The sequence below is a fragment of the Rhinopithecus roxellana genome, chromosome 4, assembly GCF_007565055.1.
Source record: "Rhinopithecus roxellana isolate Shanxi Qingling chromosome 4, ASM756505v1, whole genome shotgun sequence".
Classification (NCBI taxonomy): Eukaryota; Metazoa; Chordata; class Mammalia; order Primates; family Cercopithecidae; genus Rhinopithecus; species Rhinopithecus roxellana.
The window spans coordinates 91382977-91410870 of record NC_044552.1 but is presented as its reverse complement, the minus strand read 5'-3'; the positions used below and the strand labels follow the sequence as shown (position 1 = coordinate 91410870).

General features: G+C 39.2%; 1 protein-coding gene across 5 annotated transcripts; it reads left to right on the top strand.

Annotated features, from left to right (window-relative positions):
• Positions 1–27894, top strand: HMGN3 (high mobility group nucleosomal binding domain 3). 5 transcript variants are annotated; one of them, XM_010370066.2, is made up of 7 exons: positions 1–295; positions 13744–13794; positions 20562–20591; positions 25489–25539; positions 26735–26848; positions 26969–27055; positions 27412–27891. In XM_010370066.2, the coding sequence occupies exons 1-7, from the start codon at positions 281–283 to the stop codon at positions 27448–27450; spliced, it is 387 nt and encodes a 128-aa protein (XP_010368368.1). In that variant the 5' UTR covers positions 1–280; the 3' UTR covers positions 27451–27891. The 5 variants fall into 5 exon arrangements, with proteins under 5 accessions (XP_010368368.1, XP_010368369.1, XP_010368371.1 ...); XM_010370067.2 differs by having other exon boundaries at positions 26969–27068; XM_010370069.2 differs by lacking the exon at positions 26969–27055 and having other exon boundaries at positions 26735–26807; positions 27412–27894.

Sequence of the window (27894 nt, the reverse complement as noted above, 5' to 3'; positions counted from 1 at the left end):
ACAACAGCGCGTACAGCGCGCGGAGGTGGGCGTGCCCTCGTGGAAATTAGAACGTTGCCTCAGCCAATGGGGCCTCGCAGCTGGCTGGCGGGGCTCCTCATTGGAGCAGCAGGGAGGCTAGCACAGGGCCCCCGGAGGGAGCCGCGGAGGTGCAGGTCGAAGAGGCCGCGCTACGTCGTGCCCTGCGCGTGAGCAGCTGCAGCGGCAGAGGCAGCATCCAGCGGCGGCGCCAGCAGTTCCAGCCCGTTGCTTTACTTTTTGCTTCACCGACATAGTCATTATGCCGAAGAGAAAGGTAAGTCTTACCAAAAAAGATTTCAAAAGCCTTCAAATTGTGCTTACAGTAAATCCTGGCATTGCAATGGCTCGCGCAGAACGCGCGCGGTGGTAACCCGGGGATTGGGAATCTCTTTGCTCCTCCACGCTTGTTTTTAGATGCCTGTTGCAGACGTTCCTCTCTCCCTCTCTCCCCCGCCCCTCCGCCCCGTCCTCATGGATCTCTTAATGTTACTTTCTCTCCAGTGACGCGGTTTCCCCTCTTTTTGAACTCATTCACGCCGGAATGTTTTCCACCCCCAACAACAAGAAGCAAAAGCGGCTTTCCATTCCAAAAGGGAGTTTCCTCTTTGCAAACTGCCAGGTTGCGAATTAGTGTGAAGGGAAAACAGCGAGAGGAGAAAAACAAGTACAAGCGTATGGAGAGGGAAGAAAATAAATCAGGCAAATGTTGAGATTATTCCCATGCGGCTGTGCCCGTGGGCTAGGTGCGCCGCGGTGGCTTCGAGGCTAAGGGAGAGAGAAAGCCATGTTTAAAATAGCGCTCACCCTCCTGCTCGCCTCCGCGGCAGACCCGTATGTACCAACTCCAGTGTCAATCAGGGCTGGGGCCGGCGAGGCGGGGCCTGGCGGCCTGGCGGCCTGGACCTACCCGCAGTTCGGGGCGGGAGCAGCGGAGTTGGCAGCGTGGAAGACGGGACGGCGCCGGGGCGTCCAGTATGGCTCGTCCAAGGTCAGGGGGCTACCAGGTCCTCCCCAGCGACTGGAACTCACGCTCAGTTGGGGAAGGCGGCGTCAGCGCGCTATCCGCCTCTCTGCGCGTATAGCGAACTGGAGTCATTTTTGTCTTGTCTTCTGCTCCTTGCGGACTGTCCCCTTCTGCGCAGTCCCCGGACACCAACTACCACATTCGGGGACTCAAATCTCCCTCGGGGTGGGGCTTCGACTTGTCCCAGGAAGGGGAGAGAAGGCTTTCCTCCTCCCTGAGAAACCAGTGTGTGATGGCTGGTTCCTAAGCAAGTGCTTTGCACCTTCCCACCGCCAGCCTCAATGTTTCCAACAGTGTCAACCAGTGTGGGTATTAAATTTGAAGCAAAATTACACCTAGTATCCTGCTTTATCGAAGAACATGGACTAATTTGTGTGTAAGAGTGACTGCTTTATTTTAAAATACTGAAGTTTTAAAAATTCAAAAGCTTTTCCCTTCTTATATGTTATTACTAAGAATTGGGTGGAAACTTGTCTCCTACCCCACTTTTTAAAAATGATAATAATTGGAAGTGTTCAAAAGTCGTAGAGTTTGTTGTGCACATACTGTGTGCCTCACGCTGTGCACAATTTGACTTGCATTATCTCATTTAATCCTGAAAATAGCTTGAGTGGTGTTACCCCATTCAGCTGGAACTTAAAGACATAAATTGCCCTGCATCTCACCAACCAATAACTACTAGTAAAGATTTAATCAGATGCTATAGATGCCAAAGTCTTATTCTCACCCATATCGTACTCATTTACGAAAGGGTGGGTCAAGAGGAATTAAGGAAATCCAAAGGTACTCCCAGTTTAAGAAGACAGATGGCATATTAAGAGCACTAATACTTGAGATTTATTATTTAAACTTAATTTTTATGAAGGTATTTTCTAGCCCTGTTTTATTAGAATTAGGATATTAAGTGATGTCACCATTTTCAGCATTTTGACTGATGGTTAATGATGGATTGGAAATTCTAGTAGAGACAAAGGAACTAATCATCAAGATATGGGTTACAGAGTAAGTGAACTGGGGGCCATCTTTTTTTCCTGGGAATTTTAAACAAATGTTTACATAAACAGTAGGTTAGGTGTGCACACTTTATGTATAATGAACCCTGACTATGAAACCCTTCCTTGCTGTTTATTCAAGGGCCAGAGTTGCTGAAACCATTATTCTTACTTCCCCTGTCTACCTCTCTCAAGCAGACAGAGGGAAGGAAAAAGCAAACAAACAAAAAACAGTAAAATAACAATTATGGTTTTGTTTCCCTGGAAGGCAGGGAACCCCCCATGCATAAGCTAGCCAATGGTCCTGAGACTAGGGGCAAAACTGTACAGGCACCTGTGTGTCATCCCTCAGGACGTCAGAGTGTTCTCCAGTGATGGAAAATCTCTCCTTGATTAATAGGAAGACTTTCCATCTATACCTGAAGCCTAATGACCTCAGTTGGTACCTGGGCAGGAACAACCTCAGATTAAACACAGCTATCATGGCCATCCCATCTACCAGTCAAATCTTAGAGCAGCCTCATGGAATCCTGAAGTTCAGTGGAACTTATGTGGGGAACCACTGTCATTAGGTAAAGCCTGCTTAGATACAAAAAAGAACTGGAGACAATCCATGCATAGCTCTTCAAGATCTTTAAAGTTGGGGTAACTGCCAAAGCGTTTACATACTACACAGTATTTTTCTTGATTGCTTGTAGAGCAGACAATTCTTTAGAAACTGTCTAAAGAAACAATATAATAAGCCTTAAAAATGTCCCCATAGTACTTTTTTTGCCTTCTTAGCTCCTTGTATCAACTTTCCCTAGAAATCAAGAAATGTTATTTAATGAACATCTGAGTAAGCTGTTCTGCAGAGCAAGAAGTGGTACAAAGTAAAGTCAGTGAAAATATCTGGAATCTTGCCCTGTTGTAATACTGTAGGGACATTACAATTTTTGCCTCTCTTGGAACTTGTGTTTACTTCAATGAGGTGATAAGACTAGCAGCACAAAACAGTTGAATAACATTAGAACTGTGTCTATGTTCCAGAATGTGTAGTTACAGATTCCACAACCAGTAGGATACATAAGGAAAGTTCACTTTAGGCTAGTCTTAAAAAGTGTAGGCAGGACTCAAATATACAAAAGAAGTCAGAGTCATTTTTTGTTACCAGGTATTTAAATGTGTCTCCTGATTGTATCTTAACATGACCAGGCCTCAGTTTGGCAACTTCAGGGCTGCAATATCATTTCAATTAATATTAAAATGTTCTTATGGCATTTCTTTGTAAGTTTTATGTGTACCTTTGTGTGTGATAGTCATAGCTACATTAAGCCAAATGGTTTTTTATAAATGCTATAGTATTTTGTGAAGTAATAAGCACTTAGTGAAGAGTTCTTCAGTGCATATTAATCTGTAAGTTTGCGAGATATAAATGTCAGTTTCCTGTATTTATTAGGTAATGGGTGGTGGGTGAGTGAAATTACAGGGGAATTGATAACATTCATGGACTCAGTGGTGAGACAATGAGTGATGGAGTTCTCGACTGTTCTGGCCAGACATCCGCAAATGCCCGCAGTGGTCATGTTGTTATGTGATGATTTGATGTTCAACAGAGACATGAGCCAGCGAGGCCTAGAATCACAGTCTTGGCATGGTTAGCAACAGGAAACACGCTTACATCTTTCTTTTTATTAATATTTTCCTGTTCCTTATCACTAGAACTATTTAAAATGTCTAGTGTATCACATCAGAAATTCTCTAATGAGGCAGTTTTCCATGAATGGAGCATGTAAACAACCATGTCTCTTGACACTTAAAGGTTTAAGGAAGGAAAGCCCATCTGCCTGTAGCTTTGAAATTCAAAATTAGGTTTTTATCTGTTTCTTTAAAATGGAAGGCCCAGTAGCAGTAGCATTGGGCTTATTAGCACAGTGGATGCTTAACTAACCATGATCAAGGTTTGTGATAGTTAATTTTGAAATTAATATTACTTGTCATAACACCAAAAACAGAAACTGTAAATGAAAACACAGACAAATTTGGCTACATGAAATATTTCAATATGAAAAAACTTAACAAAATTTTTAAATTTATAAAAAACTGGGAAAAAATATTTGTACCACATATCACTGAAAAATGTTTGCTATTTTAAAAAGATAGTATTTCACATTTCCTTATAGAAAAGATGTATATCTTTAGAGGAAAATAAGACTCAAGTAGACAAAAATGCTTAGTTTTACTAGAAATCAAAGAAATGTACATTATTAAGAATAATGAGACATAATTTTTAAAATAACCAATCTGGTTTAAAAAAAGATTAAAAGTACCTACTGGCTAGTGCTGAGGGATATAGACACTCAGCACTCTCAATTATGAGAATATAATTTCCTTTAAAACGTTTATTGAATATAATCTACTTACTATAAAGTCCATTCATCCATTCAAAGTATACAATTCGGTGATTTTTAGTAAAGTATAGAGTTGTGCAACTATTATCATAATCTAGTTTTGAGACATTTCCATCATTCCACAAAGGTCCTTCATGGAGTTTATAGCCAATCCCCACTCCCAGCCTGGCCCCAGGCACTAATGTACTTTTGCTGTGTGTAGATTTGCCTTTTCTGGAAATTTTATATGAAAGAAATGATACAATATGTAGTCTTTTGTGACTGATTTTTTCACTCAGCATGATGTTTTTGAGATTAGTTTGTGTTGTAGCATGTGTCAGTACATCATCCTTTTTTATTGTCCAGTAGTATTCCATTGTATGGATATACTAGTTTTTGTTTATCCTTTCACAAGTTGGTGGACATTTGGATTGTTCCGGGTTTGGATTATTATAAATAATGCTGCTGTGAATATTTGTAAATAAGTTATTGCATGGACATATATTTTCGTTTTTCTTGGGAAGATTTCTAAGAGTTGAAGTGGTGGTTGGTATGAAAGTCTATGTTTAACATTTTAAGGAACCTCCAAACTGTTTTCCAAAGTGTGTGAGTTTTAGTTTCAGCATACTTGTTCATACTTGGTATTGTTGATTTTTTGCTTATAGAGATTCTAATGAATTTTAATTTATATTTCTGTAATAACTACTGACAATAAGCATCTTTTCATGTGTTTACTAGCATAATGTGTATCATATGTGAAATGTCTATTCAGATATTTTGCCCATTTTTAATTGGCTTGTCTTATTATTGAAAGAGTTCTTTATAAGTCTGAGATACAAGTCTCTTATCAGATATATGATTCATAGATATATTCTCCCAGTTTGTGACTTAAAAATATTTTTTTTTCTTAGTGATGTCTTTTGAAGAACAAAAGTTTTTAATTTTGATGAAATCCATTTAGTGTTACATCTAATAAATCTTTGCCTAATTCAAGCTTACGTATATTTTCTCCTAGAGGTTTTATACTTTTCACTCTTATATTTAGGTATGTTATCCATTGTGAGTTAATTTTGTGTATCGTATGACATAAGGGTTTAAATTCTTTTTTTGCTGGTAGAAATCCAATTATCTCAGCACCATTTGTTGAAAAGACCATCCTTTCTCCACTGAATTGCCTATGTACTTTTGTTGAAGCTCCTTCATAAATGTAAAACTTTATTTCTGGACACTCAATTGTGTTCTATGGCCTGTATGTCTTTTCTTATATTAATCCTACACTATCTTGGCTAGGTGCAGTGACTCACACCTGTAATCCCAACAACTTGAGAGGCTGAGGCAGGAGGATCACTTGAGGTCAGGAGTTTGAGACCAGCTTGGGCAACATAGCGAGACGTCATCTCTACAAAAAATTTTAAAACTACACTATCTTAGTATCTTGATTATTATGGTTTTATAGTAAGATTTTAAATCTGGTAATGTCAGTCTTTCACTTTTTGTCATTTTTTCCCCAAATTGTTTCTAGCTATTCGATCTTTTAAGTTTTCATGTAAATTTTAGAATCACCTTATACATTTCTACAAAAAAAAAGAAAAAAAGCCTGCCATTGTTTTGATAGAGATTGAATTGAATCTATAAATCAGTTAGGAAAGAATTGCTTTCTTAGCAATATTGAGTTTCCTAGTCTGAATATGAAAGAGCCTGACATCCATAAATGCTTGCTGCATTTGATTGAGTTAAATATTGATATGGAATCTATATTTGAGTAAAGGCTCCAAAATGGTAGGGCTGTACATTTAATTATTCATTCAGTCCATGTTAAACATTCATTGGGCATCACCTTTATGCAAGATACCATCACCTTGGGAAATTAAATGAAAAATTACTGTTTTTTTCAACCCGAATGAGTAAATGCCCTTGTATTTAAGGATTTTTCAGTCTGATGGGATAGGTAGAGCACATACACAAGTATTTGTAATTCATGCCAGAAAGTGATAATGAGCCACAAGAGAAGCTATGAGCTGTGAGCATTCAAAGGTTTGTCCAGGCTGAATGTCCAAAGTAGAAACACTGAGAAAGAGTGTTGTTTGATTTAAAAGGTTGGGGGTTATATCTTTTAACCACCCTGTTGTGTTTAAGAAGTTGTCTGGAGGCCGGGCGCGGTGGCTAAAGCCTGTAATCCCAGCACTTTGGGAGGCCGAGACGGGCGGATTAGAAGGTCAGGAGATCGAGACCATCTTGGCTAACACGGTGAAACCCCGTCTCTACTAAAAAAAAGTACAAAAAACTAGCCGCGCGAGGTGGCAGGCGCCTGTAGTCCCAGCTACTCGGGAGGCTGAGGCAGGAGAATGGCGTAAACCCGGAAGGCGGAGCTTGCAGTGAGCTGAGATCCGGCCACTGCACTCCAGCCTGGGCGACAGAGCGAGACTCCGTCTCAAAAAAAAAAAAAAAGAGAGAGTTGCTATTTATTTCAGTTCATTCAAAGTCTTCTAAAGAAGCGTTTTTTGTTACTACTTTTATGTTGAACAGTAAAATACCATTTACAAAAGACATTAGTAGCCTGCAGTGACCTTAATCAATGTAATTTGAGTTTATAGAAATCACCTGTTGGAATTGACAAGCCAAGCAGGGGAGCATATGGAAAATAAATTTAACATAAGTTTGATTATTAATCCCATGAAGGGACCTCTCAATTCCAAGTATTGGATATTTAAAGATTACTTTAAAAGCAATGCAGTAATAGAGGATCCCATACATACAACTACAGGATCAATGAAAAACAACCAAGCCGTTGTTAAACATGGCTTGGTGGTTTTGAGTAAAACTTCCAGTGTCTGTTTCATGTGTCATAGAAGTATTTGAATTTCAGGAGACTGCCTTTTAACTCAAGAACCTTATAAGAATTTCACGTACAGTACCATCATTTGTGGAGAGAATTAACCTTGTGTTACGTAGTTTTGTGTTCGTTTTAGCTGAAGAGTGACAGTTAGGTATAGGCACATTTCAGACCTTTCTCTTGGTGTGTTATTTGAATTTTTTGGTCCCAGAGTGGTTTTCTTGTTAACCAATTTAATACTGGACTGCTTTTTTCTCCTTCAAGAGTTCTGAGTCCAGTGCCTTCATTATCAGTACAAATGAAACAGTTGTACTACATGTCTTGTTCAGAAGAGGAGGCAATATAAACCAGATTGATATAACATTGAAGAAATAGAAAAAATGCTGAGTAAACGTAGTTATGTAATTTGTGTTAGGGAATAGATATGGTACTATTTAACTGGGTTTAATACAGCAGGTTTGCTTCTAGTCTTTTTCTTCCCCCCAGTATGGATATTTTTATTTGGAAAAAATGTAAATACAGAGAAATCCAGGAAATAATATAACATACCTATTTACCAATCACTGAGAATTCACAAATTGGAATCTTTTAAAAATCATTGTTCATTTCAGGCCTTTCTAGAAAATAAAATAAATTATTAAAGATAAAGTTCAGTTTCCTTTGAAACATCCCCTTCGTTCTTTTTCCTTGTCAACCCTCCCAAAGATAACCATCATCACGAATTTGTTGTGTATTATTCCAGTTCTTGTTTTTATACCTTTATGTTACATCCATCTATCCACCCATAATACTGATTTGTGCATGTTCTAAAATTTGTATAAGTGGAGGGGCATGGTGGCTCACACCTGTAATCTCAACACTTTGGGAGGCCAAAGTGGGTGGATCACCTGAGGTCAGGAGTTCGAGACCAACCTGACCAACATGATGAAACCCCATCTCTACTAAAAATACAAAAATAGCCAGGTGTGGTGGTGTGCGCCTGTAATTCCAGCTACTGTGGAGGCTGAGGCAGGAGAATTGCTTGAACCCAAGAGGTGGAGGTTGCAGTGAGCCAAGATCGCACCATTGCACTCCGGCTTGGGTGACAGAGCGAGACTTCGTCTCAAAAAAAAAAAAAGAAATTTGTAGAAGTGTAGTCCTGTTGTATACTCTGTTTCTTCACTCTGTCACTTGACATTATAATGGAAGGGTATACTATGTCTAGGTATATTGTGATTGCTGATATATTTGGACTTTTTATGTTTTCTGTCCTTTGTTTTCCTTTGTTCTTTACTTTTCTGCTTTTTATTGGTAAATATGTTTTGTTCCACCCCTCCTGATTTGGAAGTTTATAGATCCTATTTCTGTTCTTACATTTTTTAATGGTAACTTTAAATTTTATTTTAACAAAGTCTAAAATTACTCTCTATATGTATCATCCTCCAGAACAAAACCAGGAGCATAGTATCCTTTAACTTCTTACCTACCGACCCCACTTCTATCTTTCATGATTGTTATTGTCTAAAGCTGTGCTATATGGTAGCCATTAGCTGCATGAGTTTATTAAACACTTAAGAATGAGGAACTGAATTTTTTATTTAATTTTAATCAATTTAAGTTTAAAAACTGATATTAGAATCAGCGATTGGTAAATTATAAATGTTTGGAACAACCTGGGTGAAACTACTATAAATTTTATGAATTCTAAATACAGATTAGATGTTCCTGATAAAAATTTAGCATTTGAATAAAGATGTGCTCTAAGTATAAAATGAACACCAGATTTTAAAGATTTAGTACAAAAAAGTCTGAAATGTCACATTAATCTTTTTTTTTTTGCATTAATTACAGGGTGAAACAATAAAGTTTTAGATATATTCAGTTAAATAACATTAAAATTAATTTCACCTGTTTTCATGCTTTTTTTAATGTGGCAATTAGAAAATCTAAAATTATATGTTGTATTTCTCTGTAGGACAGAACTGCTCTAGAATTTCTATTGAAACTTAAAAGCGCAATAGGTAATGTTATCTACAATTAGTATAGTTAATTAGACTTATTAGTATATTTTTTACATTTTTTTCTTACATACTTTTCCTTCCTTCTAGATTTGGTTTTCTTATTACTAAATTTGATCCTTTAGTAATAGATTCTTGTTGAAAGACAGACTTTGTTGGAAGTGAACTCTCCTTATGTTTATATTCTGAAATGGCTTTATTTTGCCATCACTCCTGAATGATAGCTAGGTATAGAATTCTAGGTTGACAGTTTTCCTCAACTCCTTGAATAGTACTCTATATTTTCATACATTTGTTGTTGTTGAAGTAATTCTTTATAGGTAATCGGTCTTAACTCTGATAACTTTAAGGATTTTTCTTATTTTCCTTGATGCTTTGTAGTTTTATTATAATATATCCTGCTGTATTGTCTTGTTTGTTTTGATTTGTTTTCACTTTGTTCCTTGGTGTGAGTATTCAAATCGGAGAGTCAAGACTTTACTTTGGGAATATAGTCATTATGTCTTTTCCTTCCTACTGATAACCTCTTTCTCTGCTTCTGAAATGCCTATCAGATGGTTATGGAGCTTCTCAATTAACCACGTCACCTAACCTCTCTTTTGTTCGTCCTTTTGTTGTTCTTTGTTGCATTCTGGGTTAATTCCTCAGCAGTCTATGGCAGTTCCTGCTGTGTCTGGTCTAGAGTTTATCCATGTTTTGAGTTTTTTATTTCAATGAACCTGCTTTTATTTGCTTCACATTTTCTATTTTGTATGAATCAAAAACATTTTAATATAAAACATGCATATGTAGTATCTAAATAAATATGATTTACATAATAATAAACCAGCATCTAGCTTAAGAAATATACCTCTTACCAATGACTTTGTCTTTCCCAGTCAAATTACCCTCCCTTTCCTCAGCAAAAGGTAACCTCTGTCATGATTTTGCAGTTATCATTTTTATGCTTTTCTTTATAGACTTTCCTTGTATTTGTATTTTCAAATTTTATTTAAAATCATGCCATGACTTCCCTTTTTTGCCCAACATTATGTTTGTGCGATTCATCTCTGTTGATGTGCATACACATAGTACATTTGTGTTCACTGCTACATATTATTTTATTATATACCACAGTGTATATATCCTCCTGATGACATATATTTAGGTTGTTTCGACTTTTTAATTTTAGCTAAGTATGTATTTTTTCAACATCCTTTTATTTTCATGCTTTCTATATCCTTGAGTTTTTGGTGTCTCTTTTAAGTATCATATTGTTGTATAAGTGTTAGTTACCTATATTGTGTATTATTTTTAAGTCGTAAAATCTGATTGAGCAAGCATTCTTTCCCTCCCCACTCCCCATTGTTTTCCTTCTTGGGGTGTGCCAGAGGGGATGAGAAACAAAGCTTAGGGCTGGTGCAGGGTGAGAGAACATACAGGAGTATCCTTACATAAGCAGCTTCCTTAAAAGACACAAGAAACTAACAACAGAAAGTTAAAACATCTCTTGCAGAGGTGGATATGTGCATGAGACCTTTTTATTTGACCATGATTTGGGCCCTCTTGACCATTCTTGGTTCAAACTGGATTAGTGTAAGCCTATTGTGTCTTGGGGAATGGAGCAAGAGCTCCCTTTGCCTTCGCAGTCCCTGCATCCCATCTAACTCTCCTCATCTTTCACATCCACCTGCCAGAAGGTTGAAGTACATCTGAGATCCCCTATATCCACCCCCAACCTTTTGTTTCCCCCTTTTCTTTGTTTTTATTCCTCGCAATCCCTTGGCACAAAAAGCTTTGGGTTTCTGTTTTAATCCCTTAAAACCACGCTCTCTTTCTTCCTGTGTCCGGCCTGTGGCTTAGTGTTAATTGATAGAGAGGGTTATGTGATAAGACAGCTTATAATGGTAGGTCTTTCCAAAATAGTCTACCTGTTACTCAGTGCAACAAAAACAGATAACCAGTTTGCAGGGAATCTGGATGTAAGGAAATGTGATCAACTTTAAGACTCTGTTGAATATAGTTTCATACTGTATAATTCAGAAGACTAAAGATCTTTTTTATCGCATAACCTCTGTATAACAATTTACAGTTTATGAAATGCTTTCTCCAGTATCTCACTTGATCATAAGCAGTACCCTTTGAGTTAGCTGTCATTATCATCTATCATGGATGAAGGAGACTGAGCCACTGTGATCAAATCACTGTCCCAGATCATACAGCTTCTAGGTAGAGAGCCAAGATTCCAGCCAGGTGTCTTGAGCTCACATCCAGCATTCATACCATTGTATCACACTGATCCCCGGTAAAGATGGATTGTTCCTGACTGCAGATGTATTAAATGCTTGTTAATAGAAAGCCGTTGTGGGAGATTGCCAGAGAAACCAGCTTTGCTAGCTCTTCACATCCAAAGCCTTATGTTCATTCATCTGAAGGCATTCACATTTTCAGTGTACCTGCTTTTTTTATGCAGTGCCTTTCCAAGTTTCTCTATTTTGAATAATTTGCATCCCATACAAACATTATTAGGTCAGTGTTTAGAGATTGAACTCCATCATATTGCCTGTCACTAATCCACTGCATAGAAAAATATGAAAATAATGTCATTAACATCAGTTTTTCTTACAATAGCTATGTAGTGCTGTGTTAACTGCCTATCAATTGCAGGTAAAGAGTACCCTAGACTGAAATCTACTGAGTGACCTGACAGGTCTGAATGAAAGCCCAGCACTCCTAGACAACCAAGGATCTGTTGTAGCCAGAAGGGTTAAGTTTGTAGCCATGGAAGTGAGCAAAGACCAGTGGTCCACCTAGGAATTATCTTCGTATGCTCAGACTAAGATTTTGCCACAACTGACTGATTAACACAAGATCAATGAATGAAATATTCCTGTGCAAGAGAGTGGGGAACAAAAAAGAGAAAACTGTTTCTTCATAATGGAGAAGGTTCCATGGAGGAGGGGAGATGGTTGATTTGGAAACAAGAGAGAAATCCATGACATGTGAGGTTCTGGAAAGAGGGCATATGATAGGCTATGGGTAACAGGCAGCTCTAGGTAATAGAGAAACGTCCTTGGGTCCTTAGCCTTGAAGAAAAGCTTTTGTCTTTCCTAAAGACTTTTATGTATACTTAGGACTTTTGTTTTGCATACTTTTTTTATGACCTAAGTTTTTTAATTTAGCATTATTTTATGTGGACTTTTCATGTATTCACATTGCCTAACTTTTTAATGCCATTCACTGTTACATAAATATGCAAATAATAGTTTACTTAATCATTTCTCTATTATTTACTGATAGATGAATTGCTTCCACTTATTCCATATTAGAAATAGTACAAATAAAGCCATATTTTTATGAAGAGTTTCTTTTTTTGAGTCCGGGTTCCAAAATTGAAATTACTAGGTCATATTAGTTCTCTGTGTCTTTTTCATATTGCTAAGTTGTTCTTTGAAATGATTATATTAATTTACAGTGTCACTAGCCTCAAACAGTAGGTTTTATGATCTCTTGAATTTTGTTCTCATTTTATCAGATGAGGCATTACCACATAGCTGTTTTATTTTGCTGAGCCAAACATCGTGTCAAATGTCAGTTTGCTATTTGTATTTTTTTCTAACGGGTGCTCTATTCAGATCAGCAGCCTATTTGTGCCATAGAGACTGAGTATTCACTTTCCAACTTCATGTAGTTTTAAAATGTTAGTTTTCTAATTAGTTTGTTTTAATATTATTTAATAACTCTTAGCCAATAAAAAATATTGGGACATGTGGAGTGTCCAATAAATCCAAAGTATATTTTACTTTAAAAATAAAGAAAATATAAAGTATGTTTTTTCCCATAGTATACACATCCTGTAAAGGAGTCGGATTTGAGCTGTCACAAGAGGAGGCAGGTGCCGCCCCAGGGGATGGATCAAAACCTGGAAATAAATCAGCTGTGGGTGGCACGTAGCCTGGCTGTCATGCCGAGGCTGGGAGTTTAGTAGAGATACTGGAGCTGATAATGGAAAAATAGTAATCTATGATAAATTTGTCAGTTCATATCAAGAAATGGGCTAGAAATCAAGGCTAGGCAAGGATGGGATGAAAATGTGCTTTTGTGGTTGGCCTGGGCTTTACCAGCATCCTGCCCTTATCTTAAAGGAATGGAGTGACTGGAACAAGCAAGTGGAACAAGAGGGTGGCTCCCAGGCATTCCTGCCACTGACCTCTGGCCCCTGTTCTTTAACTGGAATCGTCAAAGATAAATGAAAGTCGCTTAGGGTGAATGCACATTGAGAACAGGGAATCGCATCATTCTTTCACCGTTTCTGCTTTAAAAGTCGAGCAGTTACACATCTATCTACCGTGTGTGTGCATGCATGCACATAGGTGTGTACGAGACATACCCTGTTGTAACTTAGTTTTTCTCTGTAAAAAAATCTGTTGGCTTATCTTGTCCTGGGAATGAGGTAACTTTTTAAAAACATTTTTCTGATGTGTGTTTTACAATTTAAATACAATTCACTGAAATGTTTTCTTTCTAGTCTCCAGAGAATACAGAGGGCAAAGATGGATCCAAAGTAACTAAACAGGAGGTAAGTATATCTTTGACGTCCTATATTTAATTATTTGCATTAAAATGTTTAATATCGTTAGGATTGTCTGCATCTGAATGAACTGCGGACAGTCATATGAACAAAGTTTAATATGAATGAACAAGGTTGTTAAGACTACATAAAACAGCGATAAGTGTCTATATGTAGTCTCGCTTGGCCTAGGTATGTTTCAGTTGGATATATTGATGAGGCATTTTCCACTTACTGTGTTGTTTATATTTCTACCTGTCAGCCCTGCTTTCCATTAAAGCAGATACTGAGAATTCCTTCTGGGCAAAGAGTAATATAGTAGGTAAATTCATCAAGGAGAACAAAGTCTGCCTTTCACAGCAAGAAAATGAAAGACTGTAGATCTCATAAATTCTATGCTCCAATGAGTAGATTATAAATCAGTTTTTAGGTTCTGAATATTTTGCCTGAGAAGGAGCATCTCTAAAATCAAAAACTATAGGCCAGGCACAGTGGCTCACGCCTGTAATCCCAGCACTTTGGGAGGCTGAGGCACGCGGATGATGAGGTCAGGAGATAGAGACCATCCTGGCTAACACAGTGAAACCCCATCTCTACTGAAACTATAAAAATTTAGCCAGGTGTGGTGGCGGGTGTCTGTAGTCCCAGCTACCCGGGAGGCTGAGACAGGAGAATGGCATGAACCCTGGAGGCAGAGGTTGCAGTGAGCCGAGATCGCACCCCTGCACTCCAGCCTGGGCAACAGAGTGAGACTCCATCTAAAAAACAAACAAACAAACAAAAAAAACTATAGAGGGATATACAATGTGTCAAAATATTAAAGCTTTTTTTTTTTTTAATTGGGAACACTCTTAGGATATTAGGATAATTAATTAGGCAATGATTCAAAGATGTTTTGTATTAAAATTCAGAAACCTCCAAAAGTCCAGAAACTTGGAAGAGATTCTTGGATTTGACCCTCTGTGGTTATTATCATGAACCTCTAAGAAAAGATGGGCGAAATAGTAGGAAATGAGATATAACTTTGATGGCAACCATTCCCTTTGCACAGAGCTTTAGAATAGGTGGAAAACTGCAGCTATTACCCTTGAACTTATCAACTAAAAGGGGTCATGAGTGAGACAAAAACAATATCTAGTTACAGGTTATTTGATTGGGTGATTCATAATGTGGTTAATAATTCAGAGGAGTTTATCATGATACCAAAACCCCTGCACAAGATTTGTACAAGGAAATTCATTCTGCCAAGTGGAAAATCTTCAACAGAACCTATAAAGAAATAAGTTAAAAGCAAAACAAACAAAACTGTCTGTCCCCATGATCCATGTACCGAGCATTCACTGTTTAACAGAGTTTGGAATAATCATGAAGTTTTTTATCCAAAGCAGAGTCACCACACACATGTGAGAACCAACCAAAAAATGATAAGAACTAACCAAAAAGTGATAAATGCTTGAATTTTCTTGGGAAATGGCAAAATGTGATTTTTAGAACAGTTGGCTAAGTATAACTAACCTTAATGTTTTTAAGATTTGGATGCCAAAACAAAAGCATTTGGGTTTTTCCTTAGGGACTGGCATTTAAATTGATTTGTCAGTCAGAAAACCTAGGAACACCATGGCACCCAGTAATCTTTGATTGTCTTCCCAATTCCACTACACCAAAAGCAAATCAAGCTGCTGAGAATATATATATAAAGGATATGTGTGTAGTTTTGTACAGCTGTATTATACATTTTATTTTATTTTATTTTATTTTATTTTTATTTTATTTTGTTTTGTTTTGTTTTGTTTTGGTTTTGTTTTGTTTTGTTTTGTTTTGTTTTGTTTTGTTTTATTTTATTTTATTTTTTGAGACAGCATCTCACTCTGTCATCCAGGCTGGCGTGGGTGAGGTGGCGAGATCATAGCTCACTGCAATCTCTATCTCCCTGGCTCAAGTGATTCTCCCATCTCAGTCTCCTAGTAGCTGGGACTGTAGGTGCATGCTACCACACCTGGCTAATTTTTTTATTATGTTTTTATTTTTATTTGTTATTTTTATATTTTATTTTATATCATTTCTATGTATTTTACATATTTTTTGTTAATAAAAATGCTTTCTAGACAAGGCTCTACCTGTCATTTAAGCCAAGGCCAGATTAAAACTCATGATAATGACTTCAGGACATCAACACAGTTATTTAAAAAGTGAAAAGGTCAGTTAGTTTGCTGATGGTTTTGGGTAAAAACTGTCAATATATTGATTTTTTTTTTTCTTTCTCACTGGATTGACTGAACTTTTCAGTTATGTCATTGAGTATGCACCATCTTGACTATAGTAAATGGATAACAGTTACTAAGGGGGATTCTCTTTTGAAAATCCTTTTCCACTGCCATATTAGAAGGCATTGTGCAGAAGATAGTACTTCAGGGGACTTGGACGGTAAACAACCAAAATAATACATTATAGTCATTACCATCAACAGTTACAAACCCTTTTACATCCATTATTTTGTCTGGTCCATATAGTAATTCTAAAATGAGAGGAAGCAGATTATTCCTCAACAAAAATGTATAAGCACCTATAATATGCCGAGCACTGTTTTAAGCTCTCCAGATCCCACAGTGAACAAAACAAGCAAAAATCCCTGCTTTCATGACACTTCCTTTTAGTGAGAGAGAGAGTAAAATAAAATGATTGAATATTAGCTATGAAGAAAAACAAAGCAAGGAAGGCGAATAGTGAATGTCAGAGAAGTGCTATTTTGGAGGACAGATTGGCAGATATTATCCCTATTTTAACTAGAGCAAAGTTCTCAGAGAAACATGATTTTCCCTGGGTATTAGAACTTGTAAATAGCAGAACCAGGATAGATATCTGCCTCTCCTGCTCCAAAATCCGCTATCCCTATGGCCCTTTTGTGGCAGTCCTAAAAATCTGGTAATCCAGTATCCATTTTTCTCTCTTGTCTATTCCCAGCCAAGGCTCTGAGGTACAAACTTTTCTACTTCCCAGTTTTGAAAAGAAGGCAATTTCTTTTTAAGCTTTTTTTTTTTTTTAATAGAATTAGAAGCAACTTGACTTTTGGGTTTTGCTTGGAGGTACATGGTCAGGCTCAGGAGCAAAAAAATCTCTTAAAAATAAAAATACTCCCACATTCCAAAGGAATGATCCGTGTGTTTCAAGCAGTATCCAGCCAAGTACAGTGATTCTATTGAATATAGTTATCCCCGTGTACTTTGTCATTGGGAGATTAGACTTCTATGTTGCTTTTGCAACCAGGATATTAAAGTAGAAGATTTCATGTCTTTCAGAGTAGGCTTCACCAGAATTTTCCCCAACTTAAAGGATGATCATGCCTATGAGATGATGCCTATGTGATAATTCCATTGTGACCAGCACCTATATACCGTAGTGACAAACCCTCACATTTGTCATATCTGTTTGTCATATTTATCAATGATGATTTTTCATTCTAAAAGCCCTCCTTCCCTCCCTGAGAGGTAGTAAAATAATTGGATATTGGCAATTAAGAAAAACAAAGCAAGGAAGGGGAATAGTGAATGTCGGAGAAGTGCTGAGGAGCAGTCTCTGGACCACTTTTCCTGAGGATTCACAATAAAAAAAAAAAGAGAGAAATTCTTAGTATCTTTTTTTTTTCCTTAGCAGTCCCACCCAATCTGAGTCTCAAATGAGTACTTCACATGTTAGTGTTTTAACAAGGAAAAAATAGCAGTCTCATCTATTTCATATCCAATAAATATAGTCCCATAGTTTATAGATTTTAAGGCTGTGAAAGCTGATGGAACTTTCCAGGAAGGTGTCCATACTTGCATGCATAATCAGTACTGCTGACTGTGAGTGAAACGTTCGTCTCAGCCTCCACTGTTTGTAGTGAAAACGAAAATGTCTTATGATGGCTACTGGAAAAGAAAATGTAAGAAAGGTCTTTTTTAATGGCATAGAAAGAAGAGCTGGGAAATTTTAGGTAGCAAGTCATAAAATGATTTTATAATAAAAGATAGGATTTTTAGGGACTGGCTGCAGCTTAGGCTTTTTTTTTTTTTTTTTTTTTTTTTTTGAGACGGAGTCTCGCTCTGTCACCCAGGCTGGAGTGCAGTGGCCGGATCTCAGCTCACTGCAAGCTCCGCCTCCCGGGTTCACGCCATTCTCCTGCCTCAGCCTCCCAGGTAGCTGGGACCACAGGTGCCACCACCTCGCCCGGCTAGTTTTTTGTAGTTTTTAGTAGAGACGGGGTTTCACCGTCTTAGCCAGGATGGTCTCGATCTCCTGACCTCGCGATCCGCCCGTCTCGGCCTCCCAAAGTGCTAGGATTACAGGCTTGAGCCACCGCGCCCGGCCCCTAGGCTTTTTATTTTGGAACTCCTGTACTGGACCTGAATTTTTAAAAGGTATTAAGTCCTTTGGATCAGAACAACTATTAGGCTCTGCAAAGCAGTGCTTAGATTGGAATGTCTCTGGAAATCCCAAAGAGCTCTCTGGCATCACTTAGTCTATTCAGCATGTTCAGGTGTTCACATGGAGAGGAACAACAGTGTCATAGTTGGGGAGCTTCTCTCTTGATTTTGCCTCACTTCATGGAGATTTTATTCAAGACAACTAGATGGCAGATAGGGAGGCAGTTTTGAGTTACGGCTAACATGTTTGGCCCCTTTTCAGGCCCCAAACTAAAGAGTAACTGAGTAGTGGCTCTAGGACTTCTTCCCCTCCCCACAAGTTCACAGTTGCTGTATGTTTCTGGTGCTTACCCCTTCTGTTCATCTCAACACTTATTGAGGGCCCCTGATCCATATTGGAGCCACAGAAATATAAGAGAAGGTGGTCCTGTGCAAGAGGGGATGAAGACATGAGTCAGATGAAGTGAACGTGAGGCAAGACCAACATGGTGCTCATGAGTTGACATCAAGTGGAGAGGGAGTCAGATAAGGTTCTTTGACCTCTCTTTAGCATGGAGACTGCCACTTTCATCTTAGAAGATGGTGTTCTGCCTGCTGTAGTTTGTCAGACATTGGTTGTCCTTGAGGCCACACTGAAGCTTCAGAGCTGAGCTCTGTTGGGTAATTGGAAGGTGCTCTTTTCTCCTCTATGCTCAGAAAGTACGTTAAAAAAACACAAGATAACCTCTTGTTGCCCGGTTTACTTGAAAATGTTGCCTTTTCTTCAGTATACTCAATACAGTAAACCATCCTGGAAAAAGTATTGCAGGATTTGGATTCTGGTTCCCAGGGACTCGTGGGTGCACTGTCAGGAATACACCCTTGATAACCATTGCAGGCACTGTAGTTCCTGTGGAGAATCTGACACACACTCCTCCTGTACTAATTCACAGGGCTATGTGCTGAGCTTACATGCTTTTACTCTGTGCAGTGAGTGTATCCCACCCAACCACTTAACCTGCACAGCCTCTCATTCTCAGCACATTCTCGTAGCTGGCCTTAAGTCCAGCTCTGATTTTTCCTCGAGACCCCAGGGTTAAAAGTATTCATGGAAGCTCTGGCCCTTCATTTCCTTCTGTAGTTTAAAGAAAGATGAGTTTAGCTTTTCTGGCTATTTTCAGCAATAAAGTTCTTAGATGTGGAGATGGCAAGAAATATTTCTTCCAGTTTGGCCTGACTGGCTGACCTAGACTGACCTTAGCCCCACTTCAAGAATTCCATGATTCCTCATAATTATGGCATGGGTTCCTACTGACCATTTTTGCTGTCCCCCTTAGGAAAAATTGTTTGAAACATTTAAGCTATTGTACTGAGGCAAATTCTGCATGAGGAAGTGAGAACTAGGGAAAGGCTTGGATTCATTTATTCAGCAAATACTGAGTTTATGCTATATGTTGGCCAGTACACTACTGTACTAGAGATGGAGCAGTGAATTAACCAGACAAAAAGTATGGAATATTTATTTCTGGAGCACTTTTTTAAAAAGGCAATTATACTTTTACAATGTGAAATCCCTTGGGGAGCCACTGTAGGTTGGATGGTAAGTAGAATATCAATTTTGTGTGTTATTGCTGAAATGCCTAGGACAGTTCTTTTAATTTAGATTTTCTTTGCAGGGTCATTTGCTGTTAACTTGTAATATCCTTGAAGAAAAACAGATTTCCCCAAAATATCAATCTCTACACATTTTCTCTGTAAATTTTCTAAACTTTGAAATTAAAAGAAAAAATTAATGCACTTTTAATTCTAGTTAAATCCTTTGAACATATACTACTAGATAAATGTGTTTGTTTTGTTATAGGTAAAAAGAAGGCTTTCTTGTTAACTGCCAAGATTTGTAATCATTTTCATTTCTAACATACCAGCAAGATGGGGAACTCCTGCTATTTTGGTTTCTACACAATTGCATAAGTCTCTTCTTGTATTAACTTAAAAGCTTTAGTTCCATTTTTAAGGAGCTGGAGTCAGACTGAAGACTAGCTCTTAAATAGCACCTCGATGTTCTTGCTGTTGATTTTGTCATAAAAGTAGAGGTTTTAATTCGGGATAAAGCCTAAATTGATCTTCATGTCCCTTACTTATTCACCACACCCCGAGTTGGGAGTAGTTGTTTATTTGAACAGTGTACCTACCCCTTTTTAGAAATACTTCCTCTTGAGTGTCATGGTGCCCAGGGGACTTGGGATATGTTTCATTGTGCTTACCTGGAGAAGGTGATGGGAATCATACATTATAGTCATTCAACAAAGTAAGGTATATTAAGAACAGATTTTTAGAAATCAACTTCATTTTGTATAATCACCAAAAAAATATGTATATTTTCCATTCCCTTTGTAGCCCACAAGACGGTCTGCCAGATTGTCAGCGGTAAGTACCTTAGAACCACTTCAGCGTTAGTTCTTATGAGTACATGGTCCCTTTGTCCAAAGTGAAGCAGCAAAAGGAAGATTAAGATGGTTTCCCGTGAGTTTATTTTGTTTTTGAAAATTACCTGGGGTCCTCACATCTAGCAAATTTGACCAGTGTTGCCAAGCAATTGACTTGATCAAATGTGTCAGACAGTGGCCAGCCCCATTATGAAGAATATAAAGCACGATGTTGTTTGACATTGCTATATCTCTGAAACAAAAGTAGTATATTAGGCAAAGTTCCAGTCTTCAGATTCTACCTATGATGCACTGAAGTGAACAGAATTCTGATTCTCTGTCCACAACTCATACTTTAGAATGTTTATATGGGAATGTTTTGAAAGTTGTCTGAATCCATATACTGTAGCCTCATTTCAGACCTAAAGAATCTTTGTAACAGTAATAATTCTACTTTTGCTAGGGTTAGGATACAAGCTGAGATGGGCAGATGTGGCTGAACCTCCAAGGTGGACATCCTCCATCTCTTCCTCATCAGCCTGTGCTCCCTACTGGCTCTTATGCTCTTCTCTTTTGCTGCCCTCCTAAGAGATTAGCTGGGCTCCAGCGGAGGATTTTGGTTAAAATTCCTGCAGCCCAGGCTTTCCACTAAGAAGGTAGAGGGAAACGCATTGGTATTTTGGCTGACACTATATTAGTATATCCTCATACTAGCTATTAGAGGAGCTTCATGCTACTTTGGTCTTCGGGAAAGCATGGATTTCATTCTCAACCCAAATCTGTGTCTGGTACAATATAGGGAATCAAAGCAAAAATGGGTATTAGGACCACTCACAAGTTCGGAAATACAGCTATTTGGATCAGGCGAGCCAGTGTTTCACGTGAGTCTCATAAGGAAGTGTATTAGTCTGTTTTCACACTGCTGATAAAGACATACTCAAGACTGGGCATTTTATAAAAGAAAGAGGTTTAATTGGACTTACAGTTCCATGTGGCTGGGGAAGCCTCACAATCATAGTGGAAGATGAGGAGCAAGTCACATCTTATGTGGATGGCAGCAGGCAGAGAGAGAGAGAGAGCTTGTGCAGGGAAACTCCCATGTTTAAAACCATCAGATCTCATGAGACTCATTCACTTTCACAAGAACAGTGCAGGAAAGACCTGCCCCATAATTCAATCACCTCCCACCAGGTTCCTCCCATGACACATGGGAATTGTGGGAGTTACAATTCAAGATGACATTTGGGTGGGGACACAGCCAAACCATATCATTCTGCCCCCAGCCCCTCCCAAATCTCATGTCCTCATATTTCAAAACCAAATATGCCTTCCCAACAGTCCCCAAAATCTTAGCTCATTTCAGCATTCGCTCAAAAGTCCAAAGTCTCATCTGAGACAAGGCAAGTCCCTTCTGCCTGTGAGCCTGTAAAATCAAAGGCAAGTTAGTTACTTCTTGGGTAAAATGGGGATACAGGTATTGGGTAAATACCACCATTCCACATGGGAGAAATTGGCCAAAACACAGGGGCTACAGACCCCTTGCAAGTCTGAAATCTAGCAGGGCAGTCAAATCTTAAAGCTCCAAAATGATCTCCTTTGACTCCTTTTCTTGCATCCAGGTCACGCAGATGCAGGACATGGGTTTCCATGGTCTTGGGTAACTCTGCCCCCGTGGCTTTTCAGGATACATCTTCCCTCCTGGCTGCTTTCACAGGCTGGCATTGAGTGGCTGTGGCTTTTCCAGGCACACAGTGGAAACTGCCAGTGGATCTACCATTCTGGGGTCTGGAGGGCAGTGGCCCTCTTCTTACAGCTCCACTAGGCAGTTTCCCAGTAGGGACTCTGTGTGAGGGCTCCACCCCCACATTTCCCTTCTGCACTCCCTAACAGAGGTTATCGATGAGGACCTTGCCCCTGCAACAGCGTCTGCCTGGGCATCCAGGTGTTTCCATACATCTGAAATCTAGGCAGAGGTTCCCAAACCTTAATTCTTAACTTCTGCGCACTCGCAGGCTCAGCACCACACGGAAGCTGCCAAGGCTTGGAACTTCCACCCACTGAAGCAACAGCCCCTGTACCTTAGCCCCTTTTAGTCACAGCTGGAGCAGCTGGGAGACAGGGCACCAAGTCCCTAGACTGCACACAGCAGAGGAACCCTGAGACCCTGGGTCAGGCCCACAAAACCATTTGTCCTCCTAAACCTCTGGGCCTGTAATGGAAGAGGCTGCTGCAAAGGTCTCTCACATGCCCTGGAGACATTTTTCTCATTGTATTGTGCATAGCATTTGGCTCCTCATTACTTATGCAAATTTCTGCAGCTGGCTTGAATTTCTCCTCAGCTCAGAAAATGGGATTTTCTTTTCCGTCGCATTGCCAGGCTGCAAATTTTCCAAACTTTTCTGCTCTGTGTCCCTTTTAAAACTGAATGCCTTTAAGAGCACCCAGGTCACCTCTTGAATGCTTTGCTGCTTTGAAATTTTTTCCACCGGATACCCTAAATCATCTTTCTCAAGTTCAAATTTCCACAGATCTCTAGAGCAGGGGCAAAATGTTGCCAGTCTCTTTGCTAAAACATAGCAAGAGTCACCTTTGCTCCAGTTCCCAACAAGTTCCTCATCTCCATCTGAGACCACCTCTGCCTAGATTTCATTGCCAATATCATTATAAGCATTTTGGTTAAAGCCATTCAACCTTTGACCTTTAGGAAGGGTCAAAGCCGTTCAGCAAGTCTCTAGAGAGTTCCAAACTTTCCCACATTTTCTTGTCTTCTGAGCCCTCCAAACTGTTCCAACCTCTGTCTGTTACCCAGTTCTAAAGTCACTTCCACATTTTCAGTTATCTTTCAGCAGCACCCCACTCTTCTGGTACCAATTTACTGTATCAGTCCATTTTCACACTGCTGATAAAGACATACCCAAGACTGGACAATTTACGAAAGAAAGAGGTTTTATTGGACTTACAGTTCCATGTGGTTGGGGAAGGCTCACGATCATGGAGAAAGGCAAAAGGAGCAAGTAATGTCTTACATGGATGGTGGCAGGCGAAGAGAGACAGAGCTTGTGCGGGGAAACTCGTCTTATTAAAACCATCAGATCTCATGAGACTCATTCACCAATCATAAGAACCGCGCAGGAAAGACCCACCCCTGTAATTCAATTACCTCCCACCAGGTTCCTGGCACGACACATGGGAATTGTAGGAGTTACAATTCAAGATAAGATTTGAGTGGGGACACAGCCAAACCATATCAGGAAGACGTGATTGGACTAGGAGGACTTAAGAGCACTAGGAGGACTTAAGAGCTGGGGTTGCTGTTGGGAATCTCCAGGCAGTTAAGGGAACACACCTTGTAAGTCAAGTGAAAACCAAAATTTAAAATGAAGCTTTTCCTGAGCACCAGAAACCAGCAATACAAGCACCTTCCACTGAGATCATTCCCTGTGCTACGGAAACAGAGCCTCCTCAGAGGCCAGCAGGATTACAGACTTCAAAACCTCATTTCCTGGTCCCATCAAAACACTTGAATGCTGGGTCAGAGGGAAAGGTCTGCCCTCCAGAAAATAATATAAAAGGAAATTGTTTACTGTAAATGGAGAAAACATGTATATTAATACAGTATATCAAAGCTTAGGATAACAAAATGTTTTAAATTCTGAAAATGTAAGAACCATGAAAGCTGCTGTATTTGGGCTGCAGATTTAGGGTGATAAGAAGATTAATAAAAACATTTCTTACTTTTCAAGCTGGATTTTCTTTTTTTATTTGAAAGGTCATTTCTAACAGCCAATCTTCTGAAATCGAACTGTCTACAATTTCCCTTTATGCACTTGATGAAAAGGGGCAGATTCAGTGTGAACCTGAATTACCTAGAGGCAGTAGGGAGGAACATGTATTTTTCTCCATAGGGGGAGACCCTGGCCAGTGTTTTCTATTTTAAAACCATTCTAGTGCCGGGAGAGATGTACACTTTTTTCTAGTTCTATGAGAGAAATATTTACCCTAAAATATCTACAGAAAACTCCTGGAGTCAGATGGTTATCTTTCTCCAGTTATCCGCATGTGCCACCTGGTCTCAGGCCCCTGGGAAGCTGGCCAGGGCTGAAGCATTGTGTGGCAGAGGGACCGTGGTCACACGGTGTGCGAGTGCTGCTCATGGGAACTGGAGGAGGACCACATGAGGCAGGAAAAAATAGTTTCCTAGGGGACTCTTTGGCTAATAATATCTGTGAAAAATTTTAAACTTTGGGAGCTAACGGTAGACATTTTATCATTATAATTATGTTCTCAACGAAAACCTCTAGGGACAAATGAGCCCAGCATATCTGGTTAGGCAAAAGATTCTCACCTTGAGCTGGCATTGGAGAGAATAAAAGTAGGAAGAAGCTTGGCAACAGAAACTCGAAATCTACATCAGAAGTGGAAGGATTTGGAAGTGATTTTGAAATACTTCACAGGCAGCAGTCTTCATTACCAGCTGGGCTTTGCTAGTGATTGTGCTGTCATTTCTAGATTGTTAGGAAGGCCAGTGCAACTGAATTCATTGAGTCCTTTGGCCACGGGCCTGAGTCATTCCTTTTGCTGCTGTGCTGTGATAAAAGGAAGAACAGACACATAGGAGATAGAAGCTTAGACCTGTTCCCGGAGAGCTATTCTGGACCAGGGAATGAGGAGTCAGCTTTTCGATCTCACCTGCAGTTCCCTTGTGAACCCAGGGTGAAAATAGTTATGAAATGCAGAGATCTTTATGCTGTTACCTGGTGCTGAAAATAGGATGAAATACTTTTTAATGACCAAGGCCTTGTCAAAATGGATAGTTGTCTTTGTTAGTCTTTTTGTGTTTCTTTTGGTGCTGACAGTTGTCTTTTTCAGTATTTGTGTAATTTAAATTATCTTTGCAGAAACCTGCTCCACCAAAACCTGAACCCAAACCAAGAAAAACATCTGCTAAGGTAAGAAGTGCTGTTTCCCACTTTTGGCTTTTTAAACAATGAATAAATTATAATTCCCTACCTCAGAATCATTCAAGGAAAGGCCATATTTAATGATCCAAGCTAAAACCTTTACCACTGTTATGGACTTTCTTAAAGGCATAAAGCACAGTTTTCTGCCTTAATAGGAGTGTGTTTTCCATTTGGTCAGTGAGGCACAGGAAGTCAGAGATGTTGCTCTGAGAAGCCTCGTGTCCAAAGGGGGTTTGGCAGCAGCCTCGTGAACATGCGGTTCACATGGCACGCAGCAGGGGTGAGTTTGGGCCCTGGCAGCACTGCCCCACTATGGGAGGAATTTGGGAAGGGGCTTCTGACTTCATCTAACTGGTTTTTGCAGGCCAGTCTGAGGTCTAATAATAATAATATAATAATGCCAGCAGGTAATACTAGCATTTATAAGGCCCTTAGAGTATGACAGATATGGTTGATTGCTTTACTCATATGACCTTCACATAAACTCTATTGAAGTAGATACAAATATCCTGTTTTGCAGATGAGGAAACTGAAATACAGAATTCTTAGGGAACTTACCCAAAATGGCTTTTCTGCACTCTACCCTTCGGTATTATCCCATGTGAATTGTTTGAAACATCTGTATAGTGGTGTGAGTAGGTGATTTCAGAAACAGAACTCACTTTTGTTGTTTGGTCTTAAAATTAGGAACTTTGCTTCATCTGGGCTGCATTTCCTGGCACCTTCCCAGCTTTCTAGTCATGCAAGCTATGTGTCTTCACGTGAGGGGTTTCACTGGAAAGCAGCAGCAGAGCCACCCCCTGGCTGGGTTCTCCCCCAGCTCTGCCTCTGCCTCCTCCTTCCCCAAGTCCTGCTGCTGCTGTCTCCATGGCAGAACCACTTCTCCCCTTACTGGAGGGGAGGTCCACTGAACAAATCCAGGAGAGGAATCATTGTGTTTTCCACAGAAGAGAAAGTACACTGGACTTTCTGTGCAACCTGTTATTACATTTTCACAGAGACTCATATTTGTGCAGTGTAACTCAGCTGAAACCCAGCAAAATTGGGCTCCCGTGTCTCCATAAAGGCCACCATGATGGTGATGGTTGTACTTCACCTTGTGTTTGGACAGAGGCTGATTGCTTTTGGCCATCATCATACCATGTCTAACATTCTCTTTCCCTCTGCTTTGATCCCCTGTTAGAAAGAACCTGGAGCAAAGATTAGCAGAGGTGCTAAAGGGAAGAAGGAGGAAAAGCAGGAAGCTGGAAAGGAAGGTACTGCACCATCTGAAAATGGTGAAACTAAAGCTGAAGAGGTACTTTTCATAAATACCTCCCACTGATTGAATCAGTGTCTTTAAAGAAATTTCTCAATCCTTCAGCCGGTGATAGCACGTTCTTAATGTCTCTTTTTATTGCCTGTAATGTTATTGCAGATCCACATCTCTCGCTCAACTGTTAATGTCTCAACCTCCAGAGGCACCCCACCCAGCACACTGTCAGTAAAGGGGCAGATTGAAACAGTGAGAGTTAAGGGTACAGTAGAAAATTCTGCATGTTTGCAGTGACTAGAATCAGATAGTAGTGTGATGGTTTTTTGTTTTTTGTTTTTTGTTTTTAATTATCACGAAGAGTGGGAGCTTGCAGGTAAGGCTTCTGTGGTTGTTTGAAAAGCAGAAAGCAATAAATGCAACAAAGTGTTTGTGTAATATATTTCTGCCTTGTCTCTTCTTCACTCAGAGTTGAAATAGGTTTTGCAGTAAAGCTGGAAGAAAAAAAGAAAACAAATGTTCAAAACTGTGTGTTGGTGGGTGGAATTTCCTTTGCTTATAGTAGTTTTAGTAGTAACTATATATTTTTTTTCCTTTCTTTTTCACAGGCACAGAAAACTGAATCTGTAGATAACGAGGGAGAATGAATTGTCATGAAAAATTGGGGTTGATTTTATGTATCTCTTGAGACAACTTTTAAAAGCTATTTTTACCAAGTATTTTGTAAATGCTAATTTTTTAGGACTCTACTAGTTGGCATACAAAAATATATAAGGATGGACATTTTATCGTCTCATAGTAATGCTTTTTGGAAATTTACATCATCCTCAAGTAAAATAAATATTAGTTAAATATTGGAAAGCTGTGTGTAAGATTGATTCAGCATTCCATGCACTTGCTTTAAAATTTAGTCCTGTGCATACTGTGGTGTTTTTACTGTGCATATTTGAATTTTTCATGCAGTTTTTCTAGAGCAATAATCAGTGGTGCTTTTGTACCTAGGTTTTATGTGATTTTAATGAAACATGGATAGTTGTGGCCACCTGCTGACTATTTGTGGTTTAAAATAAAAGGTTTACTTGTCTGCAAAA

Bases quoted from the DNA above. Each gene is read 5' to 3' on its own strand.
- HMGN3 (XM_010370065.2), top strand. The intron at 20,592-25,488 runs GTAAGTACCTTA...TTATCTTTGCAG, and splicing joins GGTCTGCCAGATTGTCAGCG to AAACCTGCTCCACCAAAACC. The intron at 25,540-26,734 runs GTAAGAAGTGCT...ATCCCCTGTTAG, and splicing joins CAAGAAAAACATCTGCTAAG to AAAGAACCTGGAGCAAAGAT.